Below are 14,209 nucleotides of genomic sequence, written 5' to 3'. Positions count from 1 at the left end.
ACTATCATTTAATTAATTACTGAAGTAGTATCCTATAAAACTAGGAGGTGATATTAATGAACAGTGTATTTCAAAATTATTATTATTATTATTATTATTAAATACAAATACAAGAAAAGACCTACACCCTCCTCACTCAAACGCACACTGTGACGTCAGCACAGCGTCACACAAGGTGTACACTTGTCGAAGGGTGTCGGAGCACGTGTGCGGTTTGGGACGCAGCCATAACCTACCTTTTGAAGTGTCTGTAAGCTTCTCCTCTTTGCCTCACTCATATCTTTTACCTCTGAAACTTTGAGATCAGATCATTGGTAGGAAACGAACTTGCGACTTACAGTCTTGTATAATACGAGTGCAACAAAAATAATAAATTAAACGAAACCTTAGTACACTTCACGCCAAAGTGGCGGGAGAATAACCATCACTCGGTGGCCTGTGAATGACGCTGTCGGAGATTCTTTGAAGCTCTGACGTAATCTTGTAAACTTTAGGCCGGACCTCGTTTATTATGAGCTACAGAGGCAACGCGTTTGAATCATTGCTTGAATTAGTAAGAACGAGAAAGCTTCTATATTGTTGAAAATATACGAGGAAAGTCGTAAGCCTATGTAACCCCTGCTTACAGGCACATCCATATAAATCGAAATGAAAATGATGTTTTATGGCTACTGTAGCAGCTGCAGTTTCTAAAGGAAGGTACGGTGCCGCAGTAGCAGAAGAGACGTGATGTCAGCAGGTGGAGTATCCAGCGCTGGTATCGCTCACACCTGAAATACGTGCACACTTGTGTCGGGGTCTTTATGGAAACGGTGAAAGGCAAGACTATGTTTACTGTCGAACTGATATTTGTTGCAGTTAATTGATGAACACAACTTCCTGTCGCTTTCGAGCTCATGCTGTCGCTACAGGTTGTGTGTAACTGTGTCCCGCAGTGCAAAATGGCGGCAGCGCTTCGTCTCTTGCGCTTCTGTACTGTTTGCTCTTTTGACTCCCAAACGGCTCTTTAAATAAAAACGTTTTGTATTGTTTCAAGTCAAACAGTTTGCGATAGTTTAACTATGATAGGTGTTAAAACAATTCGAATTAAACTCTACCTTAACCACAATGTATTTAAAAATGCATTGGTTTGTTATGAAAAATAGTGCTATTAAACATTTGCACTTAAAGTATAACTTTTTAAATGTATATAAACAAAGTGCATATTAATCTAACCATTCAAAACGAATACAATCTGAACAGCATAATAGAATATTGCACCATATCAAAGCAAAATAAATAACAATTTGCAAAACTGCAGCATCCCACAAATTGAAATAAATGTAAAAAAGAAGGATGCTATTACACATTTGCATTTAAAGTATAACTTTTTAAATGTATATAAACAAAGTGCATATTAATGTAACAATTCAAAACAAATACAATCTGAACAGCATAATAATAGCCCTCCCTCTCGCATCTTTTCATGGGTGTCTCAGCAGACAGTCAGAACGGATGTGTGCGCTTGAGCATTTAGGCCTAAATTATTTTATTTCTTTTTTTGTTCTCTGGATTACTTAATTCTATTCATTTAAGTCTTTTGATTATTCATATCTTATTTTTTATGTATTTTTATAAATAGATTTATAATGCGGCAGGGACGACACACCTCACACAACTCAGCTATCAGTGATTGTTATTTTGAATTCGTTATTATATGTGTTAGCTATAGAAAAGACAGGGAAGCATGTGTTTGTATTGTAGTCGTGGACATGTTTGTTTCTGAGACATGTATTTGTATTCTACACTATATTCGTATTGGTATTTCTAAGTTATATGGGTTGTGATATAATTGTTATTTATGCAGCTATATTAAGTAGAATATTCAAATCTTTAAATCTACCATCATGTATTCTTGTATATATACACAAGGCGCCTCAGCACATTTACAATTGTGTTTTTTGTTTATGTATTGTTGTTTTAATATGATTTAATATGCTAATATGAATGACAGCAGTAGAGCAGCGCCAACACGCAGACTCACAGCAGTGCAGTTATAACAGACATTGCAGGACTTGCTCACACTTACAAAGGACACCCAGGGCAGTGAAGATAAAAACATGGCAGATGACTTCAATGAACTGATAATGAAAATTAAACAAACATAATTATAATAATAATGAACACCCTATACATTTCAAACAAATAATGTAGCTGTTCTTTCATTCCTCCACACTGTGAAGAAGTGTGGCACACAGGGGCCAGGCCGTCCTCCAGCTCAATGTTTGGGGGGGCACAGTCAGAAAACAAAGAATGATTGTTACAAATGGCTGGTATTTAATGTTTTTAACTATCTATATGGTATCCTAAATTATTGTAAATGTTAGTGTACTGTAATGTCCTGCTCTACATGCATATCAAACTCCTCCAATACCACTATCATGATCCCCGCACAATAACCTAAAGTATTCCACGCTACTGTGTGTTTGTTTCTAATAAAGTTACTTTTATATGCTATTAATAGGCTAGATATGTGAGTGTTGTGTCCTTTGCTGGAGTACATTCATATTAAGATTATGCTATTTATTTTAATTGAGCTGTAATCTGCCCATCCACCATGCATTGGATACCACACACAGTTGAAATGCATCGCAGCAGTGCTGTTGCAGAAGCCAACACAGCGATGTGCTACAAATTGCAGCAAAGAAGGGTTGAAGTTAAGGATGCGTACAATTTCACCACAGCATTGGGCTGAGCACAGGAAAGTGTGCAGTGACTTTTGTCACTTGCAATTGTGTCCCTAAACCCACTGTAGTCTGTGAATAATCCTGGAGGAACTGTACCTGTAGTTAGCTTATTATAGATCTAACATATATATATATATATATATATATATATATATATATATATATAAAATACTTTTTTCCCTCACTGTGTATATATATATATATATACACAGTGAGGGAAAAAAGTATTTGATCCCCTGCTGATGTTTGCCCACTGACAAAGAAATGATCAGTCTATAATTTTAATGGTAGGTGTATTTTAACAGTGAGAGACAGAATAACAACAAAAAAATCCAGAAAAACGCATTTCAAAAAAGTTATACATTGATTTGCATGTTAATGAGGGAAATAAGTATTTGACCCCTTCGACTTAGTACTTGGTGGCAAAACCCTTGTTGGCAATCACAGAGGTCAGACGTTTCTTGTAGTTGGCCACCAGGTTTGCACACATCTCAGGAGGGATTTTGTCCCACTCCTCTTTGCAGATCCTTTCCAAGTCATTAAGGTTTCGAGGCTGACGTTTGGCAACTCGAACCTTCAGCTCCCTCAACAGATTTTCTATGGGATTAAGGTCTGGAGACTGGCTAGGCCACTCCAGGACCTTAATGTGCTTCTTCTTGAGCCAATCCTTTGTTGCCTTGGCTGTGTGTTTTGGGTCATTGTCATGCTGGAATACCATCCACGACCCATTTTCAATGCCCTGGCTGAGGGAAGGAAGTTCTCACCAAAGATTTGATGGTACATGGCCCCGTCCATCGTCCCTTTGATGCGGTGCAGTTGTCCTGTCCCCTTAGCAGAAAAACACCCCCAAAGCATAATGTTTCCACCTCCATGTTTGACGGTGGGGATGGTGTTCTTGGGGTCATTCCTCCTCCTCCAAACACGGAGAGTTGAGTTGATGCCAAAGAGCTCGATTTTGGTCTCATCTGACCACAACACTTTCACCCAGTTCTCCTGTGAATCATTCAGGTGTTCATTGGCAAACTTCAGACGGGCCTGTACATGTGCTTTCTTGAGCAGGGGGGCCTTGCGGGCACTGCAGGATTTCAGTCCTTCATGGCGTAGTGTGTTACCAATTGTTTTCTTGGTGACTATGGTCCCAGCTGCCTTGAGATCATTAACAAGATCCTCCCGTGTAGTTCTGGGCTGATTCCTCACCGTTCTCATGATCATTGAAACTCCATGAGGTGAGATCTTGCATGGAGCCCCAGACCGAGGGAGACTGACAGTTATTTTGGGTTTCTTCCATTTGCGAATAATCGCACCAACTGTTGTCACCTTCTCACCAAGCTGCTTGGCGATGGTCTTGTAGCCCATTCCAGCCTTGTGTAGGTCTACAATCTTGTCCCTGACATCCTTGGACAGCTCTTTGGTCTTGGCCATGGTGGAGAGTTTGGAATCTGATTGATTGATTACTTCTGTGGACAGGTGTCTTTTATACAGGTAACGAGCTGAGATTAGGAGAGTCCCTTTAAGAGAGTGCTCCTAATCTCAGCTCGTTACCTGTATAAAAGACACCTGGGAGCAAGAAATCTTGCTGATTGATAGGGGATCAAATACTTATTTACCTCATTAACATGCAAATCAATTTATAACTTTTTTGAAATGCGTTTTTCTGGATTTTTTTGTTGCTATTCTGTCTCTCACTGTTAAAATACACCTACCATTAAAATTACAGACTGATCATTTCTTTGTCAGTGGGCAAACGTACAAAATCAGCAGGGGATCAAATACTTTTTTCCCTCACTGTATATCCTGATACCTGGCAGGCTGGTATACAATGGTATCGATCTGCCTGGCAGGCTGGTATATAATGGTTAGATCTGCCTGGCAGGCTGGTATATAATGGTTAGATCTGCCTGGCAGGCTGGTATACAATGGTGGTTAGATGTGCCTAGTAGGCTGGTATATAGTGGTGGCTGTTTTATTTTTGTTGGGTAGAGGACTTTCAGACTGGACTATTACATAGAAGGTTTAGACCTCCAATTTTGTATATTCTCATCAATATTCTATTTTTGATCATTCCTTTCCATTTGTAAGGAAACCAAACATTTATGCCCTCTAAATATTCTATTTCTGAGTGGTGTGATAGAGAATTAGATATGTCAGCTACTCAATTGTACCACTTTTTATTCCCTTTGAGACATAATGGAACGTTCCTGGATCTCATTTGTAGAAGATTTTCTTGCATTTTGAATCAATAACCTAAACTTACACTATAACTTCACCTGGAGTAAGGTTTCTCTGTAGTGTGACAGTCATGAATGTACAGCATACTATTGAATGTCTGTCTCCAATAATAAACCACAATTAAATTGAATTGGATTTGTTTGTTTAGATGTAAAAATCAGTACTTACTGTTTACCTTTTTATAAGACATGTTCCTCAACAAATCTGTTCTTAAGATTATGTATACACTCACCTAAAGGATTATTAGGAACACCATACTAATACTGTGTTTGACCCCCTTTCGCCTTCAGAACTGCCTTAATTCTACGTGGCATTGATTCAACAAGGTGCTGAAAGCATTCTTTAGAAATGTTGGCCCATATTGATAGGATAGCATCTTGCAGTTGATGGAGATTTGTGGGATGCACATCCAGGGCACGAAGTTCCCGTTCCACCACATCCCAAAGATGCTCTATTGGGTTGAGATCTGGTGACTGTGGGGGCCAGTTTAGTACAGTGAACTCATTGTCATGTTCAAGAAACCAATTTGAAATGATTCGACCTTTGTGACATGGTGCATTATCCTGCTAGAAGTAGCCATCAGAGGATGGGTACATGGTGGTCATAAAGGGATGGACATGGTCAGAAACAATGCTCAGGTAGGCCGTGGCATTTAAACGATGCCCAATTGGCACTAAGGGGCCTAAAGTGTGCCAAGAAAACATCCCCCACACCATTACACCACCACCACCAGCCTGCACAGTGGTAACAAGGCATGATGGATCCATGTTCTCATTCTGTTTATGCCAAATTCTGACTCTACCATCTGAATGTCTCAACAGAAATCGAGACTCATCAGACCAGGCAACATTTTTCCAGTCTTCAACTGTCCAATTTTGGTGAGCTTGTGCAAATTGTAGCCTCTTTTTCCTATTTGTAGTGGAGATGAGTGGTACCCGGTGGGGTCTTCTGCTGTTGTAGCCCATCCGCCTCAAGGTTGTATGTGTTGTGGCTTCACAAATGCTTTGCTGCATACCTCGGTTGTAACGAGTGTTTATTTCAGTCAAAGTTGCTCTTCTATCAGCTTGAATCAGTCGGCCCATTCTCCTCTGACCTCTAGCATCAACAAGGCATTTTCGCCCACAGGACTGCCGCATACTGGATGTTTTTCCCTTTTCACACCATTCTTTGTAAACCCTAGAAATGGTTGTGCGTGAAAATCCCAGTAACTGAGCAGATTGTGAAATACTCAGACCAGCCCGTCTGGCACCAACAACCATGCCACGCTCAAAATTGCTTAAATCACCTTTCTTTGCCTTTCAGACATTCAGTTTGGAGTTCAGGAGATTGTCTTGACCAGGACCACACCCCTAAATGCATTGAAGCAACTGCCATGTGATTGGTTGGTTAGATAATTGCATTAATGAGAAATTGAACAGGTGTTCCTAATAATCTTTTAGGTGAGTGTATATATATATAATGATCATAACATTATGACCACCTGCCTAATATTATGTAGGTCCCTCTTTTGCCGCCAAAACAGCCCTGACCCGTCGAGGCATGGACTCCACTAGACCTCTGAAGGTGTGCTGTGGTATCTGGCACCAAGATGTCAGCAGCAGAACCTTTAAGTCAGGGCTGGGGAACCTTTTTCTTGTCAAGGGCCATTCGAGTGTTCACAAATGTATACACGGGCCACAACCTTAATTAATACACCTAAATCAAAACATTAATACAGATGAAACTTACATTCTAATGCGAAGGCTGAAACTGCTTTTTTTGCCTTTGAGAGTTGTGGGATGTCCGCTGGACATGAGGATGTTGCCACTCGCAGCTGGTTTTCCAGATTGGAGTCTGTGAGTCTTGAACGGAGCCAAGTCTTTACAAGTGTAAGTTTAGAAAAAAACTGATCGCAGCAGTAAGTAGTTCCGAACACAGACGCCACTTTCAATGCATGGTTCCTCAAAATGGGAAATAGTTTCGGGCCTAAATACAGTTTATAAAATTCAAGCAGAGGGAGACTGTTGTACTTTGCTTTCAGTTCATCATTGTTTTCGAGTTCAATTATTTCAAGTTGGAAGGTGTCAGGCACATCAGCTGGTTCGATGGCAAATGGTGAACTAAATATATTCAACTCCAGTTGTTTGGTTCGGACACTGTGAAACCGCTCACCAAATGTGTCAATGAGTTTTGCACACTCAGGCTTCAGTGATTTCAGACTGGGAAAACGCACCGTATTGCCCTTCTCCAGTTGCACTCACCACAACTTCAACTTGGCCTCGAATGCTTTGACGTTGGATACCAGTGAACTGAGAAGCTGGTTGGGACCCTGAAGCTTAATATTCAGCTCTGACAGGTAATTGGTGATGTCAACCATGAAAGCTAAATCACACAGCCACTTACTGTTGCTGAGATCTGCAACAGGCTTTCCCTTTATTTCCATGAACGTTTTGACCTCCTCTCTCAACTCGTAGAACCGCATCAGCATGTTCTCACAGCTCAGCCACTTCAGTGGTACACCAGGTCCCCATGGTCTGATTCACGTTCTTTGAGAAACCCCTTGATTGTTCAGTCCTCTGCTCTTGATAAAGTTTATGGTTGACACTAAGGTTGACATCACATTGTTCAATTTCAAGGACTGTGCACACAGGTTTTCCAGATGTATGATGCAGTGACATATGATTAAATCATTCGCATCCAGACTGAGCCGACTCATCTCCTTTTTTACCAATGCCTTCAACCCCTTTTGCGAACCAGCATTCACTTTTTCAGCAATTTGAGCTACAGTAGCTCGTCTGTTGGTTCCCCACGTGCATCAGTGAGCCTTGGCCGTCCTTGACCCTGTCGCCGGTTCATCGCTTTTCCTTCCTTGGACCACTTTTGATAGGTACTGACCACTGCAGACCGGGAACACCCCACAAGAGCTGCAGTTTTGGAGATGCTCTGACCCAGTCATCTAGCCATCACAATTTGGCCCTTGTCAAAGTCGCTCAGATCCTTACGCTTGCCCATTTTTCCTGCTTCTAACACATCAACTTTGAGGACAAAATGTTCACTTGCTGCCTAATTTATCCCACCCACTGACAGGTGCCATGATAATGAGATTATCAGTGTTATTCACTTCACCTCTCAGTGGTCATAATATTATGGCTGATCGGCGTGTATTCAGTCACCGACCGCAGCACCAGGTACACACTTGATGACGCGCATGCGCTGATTAAGGGTCTGTCGCTGAATTGCATACTGTAGCAAGTGGCAAGGGATCATCAAGAGAAATCTTATATTCTGAAATAGGTCTGACAAACAATAAATACACGAACAATGGAAATAGTTTGAGCCCCAATGACATGACGCCAATGCCGGGGGTCACACACACAAGGTTGACTTGGTTAATGCTGATGAAAAGCCACATCTGGCCCGGCGTTGTTCAGGCTGCGCTGCAGATAAACACTCCCCTGCGCTTGTGATGTAGTACTGCGGTTTGTCCAGCAGAGGGAAGCGTGATACCAGAATCCAAGCTGCAGCTCCACATAAAACTTTTCTTTCTTTCTTTCATGCCGTTTCTCTGTATCAGCATTTTCCATTCTTTATTTTCTCTCCCAACTGTTTTCATTACAAAAAGGTTATACATGTGTTCCCATTTCCCATTAGTGAGAAAGACACAGTGAAATATACACACAGGCATTCTGCACATGCACACATACCCTCATACACAGGCACACACTGGTACACACCGTCCCCTCCCCAGCCACTGTATTGGTCCACGTACTCTCAGCCCCCCACCACCCTCAGCCAGGTCTATCTTCAGCACCTGTCCATTTCTCACCTGTACCTGCTGTCCCCACCAATCACAGAGCTGGTCCCAGTCACATGACCCAGGGGAAGAGGTGGGCTCAAGGATGCAGAGGTTAAAGGTCAGGCCTGGTTTCAGTGCACTGACAGAGAGACAGAAGCAGAGAGAGACACAAGGACAGAGAGACAGAGTGAGAGAGATACAGGGACAGAGAGACAGAGTGAGAGAGACACACAGGGACAGAGAGAGTGAGAGAGACAGAGAGACACAGGTACAGAGAGACAGAGTGAGAGAGACACAGGGACAGAGAGACAGAGTGAGAGAGACACACAGGGACAGAGAGAGTGAGAGAGACAGAGAGACACAGGTACAGAGAGACAGAGTGAGAGAGACACAAGGACAGAGAGACAGATTGAGAGAGGCACAGGGACAGAGAGACAGAGACAGAGAGAGACACAGGGGCAGAGAGATAGAGACACAGGGACAGAGAGACAGAGTGAGAGAGACACAGGGACAGAGAGACAGAGACAGAGAGAAACACAGGGACAGAGAGACCCTCTCAGGACCCTCTCAGGATGTGGAGGGTCTGTGTGTTGTTGCTCATCAGTGGACTTGCCCATGCAGACACAGGTAAGGACACTCATCACTTATGTCTCTAGTTGTATCCCTGTGTAAAATATGAAATAATCTCTATCTGTCTCTCTCCTTCCCGCTCTCTCTCAGTGTACAGTAGCATGCAGTAGGTGTGTGTGTATTAACCCCTCTCTCCCTCTCCCTCGCCCTTGCTCTCCCTCAGACAGCACCCCACTCAGGCTTAGCGATGTCAGTGCTGCCGAGGCGTTTGTGGAGTCCGCGGAGGTGGTGGTGATCGGGTTCTTCAAGGTGAGAGAGAGAGAGAGAGAGAGAGAGAGGGCTTGGGGGGACACAGAGAGAGAGAGAGACAGAGATTCAGAGACAGACAGACAGATATACAGACAGACAAACAGAAAGACACACAGACAGACAGATTTACAGAGACAGACAGACAGACACACACAGACAGACACACAGACAGATATACAGAGAGAGACACACAGACAGATACACGGAGAGACCGAGAGACAGACATGCAGACAGTTACACATAGAGAGACAGAGACAGACATACAGACAGATACATAGACATAAACAGAGAGAGAGACACACAGACACACAGACACATACACAGAGAGGGACGACACACAGACACATACACAGAGAGGGACGACACACAGACACATACACAGAGAGAGAGACACACAGACACACAGACACATACACAGAGAGGGACGACACACAGACACATACACAGAGAGGGACGACACACAGACACATAAACAGAGAGAGAGACACACAGACACATACACAGAGAGGGACGACACACAGACACATAAACAGAGAGAGAGACACACAGACACATACACAGAGAGGGACGACACACAGACACATAAACAGAGAGAGAGACACACAGACACACAGACACATACACAGAGAGGGACGACACACAGACACATACACAGAGAGGGACGACACACAGACACATAAACAGAGAGAGAGACACACAGACACATAAACAGAGAGAGAGACACACAGACACACAGACACATACACAGAGAGGGATGACACACAGACACATACACAGAGAGGGACGACACACAGACACATAAACAGAGAGGGACGACACACAGACACATAAACAGAGAGAGACACACACACACACACAGACAGATGGTGCGTGAGATCATTCTGTATTGAGCCCCAGATCCTTAATTCCTACTGATGTAAATATTTGGGTTGGATGTCAGTGCGCTGGCAGCGCTGGTCTCACACTGCAGCCAACACAGTGACTTACACCGCCCTCGGAGAAGGAGGGAGAGATGCGTGGGGGGTAACTATGGGGTAGGGGAGAGGGTGTGGGGAGACAGACAGAGACAGGCTGACAGACAGGCTGACAGACAGACAGACAGACAGACAGACAGGGAGAGACAGGCAGAAACAGAGAGATCGACAGACAGTGAAGAGAGAGAGAGAGAGGACAGTGGGCAGGGCTCCAGTGTGTAAATACAGCTCTTATCTGTGTTTGCACTCACTCTGGCCGCACTGCAGGAACTCGGGGCCCCGGGGCGCAGGAAGTGTCTGTCGCCGTGGTTACGGAGTGGGCGTCCATCCCAGAATGCTGAGCCTAGGCCAGACTTCCTGCGGGGGGGAGCAGGCGGCACAGGAAGTCAGGGCGTGTTTGAGGGATTGTGGGAGCTGGCAAGTGCTCTGTCCAAACCACAGTAAACACGACAGAATGAGAGAGAGGGACAGAAAGACAGAGAGAGAAGGAGAGAGGGATACATCACTGACTACTCCCCCCCTTCTCCCTCTCCCTCTCCCTCTCCCTCTCCCTCTCTCTCTCTCTCTCTCTCTCTCAGGAGGACGGTGGCACAGGGTTCCAGGAGTTCCTGTCTTTGGCATCTGACCTGCGAACCGTGCCCTTTGCCCTCTGCAGTGCGCCGGAGGTGTGGCAGCGCTACAACATCAGCATGGACACTGTGAGCCTCTTCAGACAGGTAACACACCTGGACACACCTCTACCCAAATGTAATTCACCTGTAATGCTATAGAGATGAATCCCCCTGTATACTCTGGTAATTTCCTACAAATTCACCTGTGACTCACTTGTATCTCACCTGTCTCATCCCTGTGTCTCGCCCCTGTGCCCCTCCCCTGTGCCCCTGTGTCTCGTCCCTGTGCAACTGTGTCTGTCCCTGTGCCCCTGTGTCTCGTACCTGTGTCCCTGTGTCTCGTCTATGTATCTCGTCCCTGCGTCTTGCCCCTGTGTCTCACCCCTGTGCAACTGTCTGTCCCTGTCCCCCTGTGTCTCATACCTGTGTCTCTGTGTCTTGTCCCTGTGTCTCGCCCCTGTGCCCCTGTGTCTCGTCCCTGTGTCCCTCTGTCTTGTCCCTGTGTCTTGCCCCTGTGTCCCTGTGTCTCGCCCCTGTGTCCCTGTGTCTCGCCCCTGTGCCCCTGTGTCTCAACCCTGTGTCTTGTGCAGACAGACAGTCACCAGGAGAAGTTGCAGATGGAGGAGGGCAGAAAGCTGGAGTCGGATTCCCTGCTGAGATTCGTCCGCATGAACGAGCTGAGATACCTGACTGAGTACAACGCCATGGTACCACTGACACTCTGACACACTGAGATACCTGAATGCGTACAACACTGTAGTAACACTGATACACTCTCTCATTCTCTCTCTCCCTCCTCTCTCTCAGACGGCAGTGGGTCTGTTCAGCTCCTCAGTGCAGACTCACCTGCTGCTGTTTGCTGACCAGCGCAGTGAGGGATTCGCCGCCCTGCAGAGCTCCCTGGCACACCTGGCGCCTACGTACCGCGGGCAGGTGAGGGCGGAGTGAGGCGGGGCAGGGGCAGGGCAGTGACTGGACTAGTATATGGTGGCCTGAAATTTCTTATAGTACTTTACTGCACAATACTGTACTGTAGCAATACTGTACTATACTGTGACTATACTTTACTGTAACTATAATATACTGTACTATACTGTGCGACGCTGTTGACCCTACAGCCCCTGTGTGTGTGTGCGTGTGTGCCCGTGTGCGCGTGTGTGCGTATGTGCGTGTGTGCGTGTGTGTGTGTGTCTCCTGCAGTTACTGTTCGTGCTGGTAGATGGAGCCACGAAATCTAACTCACGCTCACTGAGCTACTTCGGCTTGCGGTCCAGTGATCTGCCCGCTGTGGGCCTGTACGACACAAAGGCGGACAGGAAGTGGCTGCTGCCCCCGGGGGAGGTCACCACTGAGCGTGTGCAGCAGTTCTGCGAGTCTTTCCTAAGCGGAGAGCTGCAGGTGAGCCTCAATAAGGGCCTGCCAATTAGCTGATTGATTAATTGGGATGATGGGTGATGCTAATTAACAGAGCTGATTAACAGCAATCCTGCTAATTAAGTGTGTCTTGTTAGGGTCCCTTAATTTATCCAGACACTCTATCTCTCTCTTTCTCACTCCTCCCTCTCTTCATCTACATCCTCTCCCTGATCTCCTTCTTCATCTCCTCTTCTCTCTCTCGTTGTATGCAGTTCCCTATCCCTCCATCTCTCTCTCTTGCTCTCTTGCCTTCTTTCCTGTACGTCTCATTGCTCTCTCTCTCCTTTCTCTGTTTGTCTCCATCTCTCCTTTATCTCCCTCTATCTGTCATTCACTCTCTTGCTTTGTGTCAGTACTGTAATTCTGTAATTACTCTCTCTCTTCCTCTCCATCTGACCACTGTACTCCCTGACCTCTCTCTCTCTGTTTTACATCTTTCTCCCTCCCTCTTTCTCTCTTTCTCTGTCTGTCTGAGAGTTGATCTTGTTCTATCCCTCAATTTAACGCCAAACTGTCATCCCTCTTTTTCTCTCTCTCCCTCCATCTCTCTCTTGTCCTCAATCTCCCTCTCTAAATCTCTCTATTTCTCTATGTGTATATAGCTCTGTCTGTGTGATGTTGTGTATTTTCTTTACAGAGCCAGGATTCCTCTGAATCGTCCACTGCAGAGTCCAAGAGCGAGCTGTAGTGTGTAGTGTGTTATTTGTGTGTGGCATGTAAGCCTGACCATTAAAATCCAGCTTCTCTTTCCAGCTCTGGTCTCCTCTGTGTCAATTGTGTGTGTGAGTGTGTAGGTGTGCGTGCATGAGTGTGAGAGTGTGTGTTTGTGAGAAAGAGAGAGCGAGTGTGTGTGCGTGTAGGTGTGTGTGTGAGAGTGTGTGTGTCAGTGACCCTATATCACAGCTCTGCGTGGGCAGCTGGCTTGCGTGAGGTTGGCGTGTGGTTGGCATGCCGTTGGTGTGTTGTTGGCGGGATAACAGACAGGCTCTCTCTGGCCTGACTGCAGAGACCACAGAGCAACATGCAATCAAAACACAGAGAGAGAGAGTGTTGTGTAGTGTACTGTAGTTCATTGCACTGTACTGTATTGAGCTGTGTTTTACTCAACAGAATACAGTAATGTGCTGTACTGTTGTGTAGTGTACAGGAGTGCCAAGCTGTGAAGTGTAGTGTTGTGCTGTTTCAGACAGCCTGGGTGACCCTTTCAGACAGGCAATTTGATTGATAATAACACACATACTCACACACATACAAACATTACACACTCACACAGACTTACTGCAGACAGAGGGATTAACTGTACAGACTGCACCACAACTCTTGACCTCTGGCCTCTGACCCCCACACTCCCACAAAGAAATCAACAACAGCCAGCTGCCGAGACCAATAAAAGAAGGGGGGAGAGAAGGGAAAGACAGAGAGGGGGGAGGGACAGAGAGAGGGAGAGGGGAGGAAAAGAAAGAGGGGTGTGTTAGGGAGACAGAGAATACAAGAACTAGGAGAATTACATATCAATGTAATCAATTTACAATAATTGTAAATATCCTGTATTGTTCAGATACTCACACAAAGCTCTTACCTTAAGCTCCATTTATTCTC

General features: G+C 45.0%; 1 protein-coding gene across 2 annotated transcripts; it reads left to right on the top strand.

The window, feature by feature from the left end:
• The first annotated feature begins 538 nt into the window (after nucleotides 1-538).
• Nucleotides 539-13,362, top strand: erp27 (endoplasmic reticulum protein 27). Of its 2 annotated transcripts, none has more exons than XM_066707418.1 (7): nucleotides 539-739; nucleotides 9,524-9,609; nucleotides 11,162-11,299; nucleotides 11,785-11,901; nucleotides 12,002-12,127; nucleotides 12,395-12,592; nucleotides 13,248-13,362. In XM_066707418.1, the coding sequence occupies exons 1-7, from the start codon at nucleotides 730-732 to the stop codon at nucleotides 13,296-13,298; spliced, it is 726 nt and encodes a 241-aa protein (XP_066563515.1). In that variant the 5' UTR covers nucleotides 539-729; the 3' UTR covers nucleotides 13,299-13,362. The 2 variants fall into 2 exon arrangements, with proteins under 2 accessions (XP_066563515.1, XP_066563514.1); XM_066707417.1 differs by lacking the exon at nucleotides 539-739 and adding an exon at nucleotides 8,131-9,357.
• Nucleotides 13,363-14,209: the final 847 nt, after the last annotated feature.

Source organism: Amia ocellicauda, chromosome 6 (genome assembly GCF_036373705.1).
Source record: "Amia ocellicauda isolate fAmiCal2 chromosome 6, fAmiCal2.hap1, whole genome shotgun sequence".
Taxonomy (NCBI): Eukaryota; Metazoa; Chordata; class Actinopteri; order Amiiformes; family Amiidae; genus Amia; species Amia ocellicauda.
This window is presented reverse-complemented; position numbering and strand designations above follow the sequence as displayed.

Coding starts and splice junctions, on each gene's coding strand:
- erp27 (XM_066707417.1), top strand. CDS start 9,303: ATGTGGAGGGTCTGTGTGTTGTTGCTCATCAGTGGACTTGCCCATGCA. Junction 11,300..11,784: donor CTGTGAGCCTCTTCAGACAG/GTAACACACCTG, acceptor TGTCTTGTGCAG/ACAGACAGTCACCAGGAGAA. Junction 12,128..12,394: donor CGCCTACGTACCGCGGGCAG/GTGAGGGCGGAG, acceptor TGTCTCCTGCAG/TTACTGTTCGTGCTGGTAGA.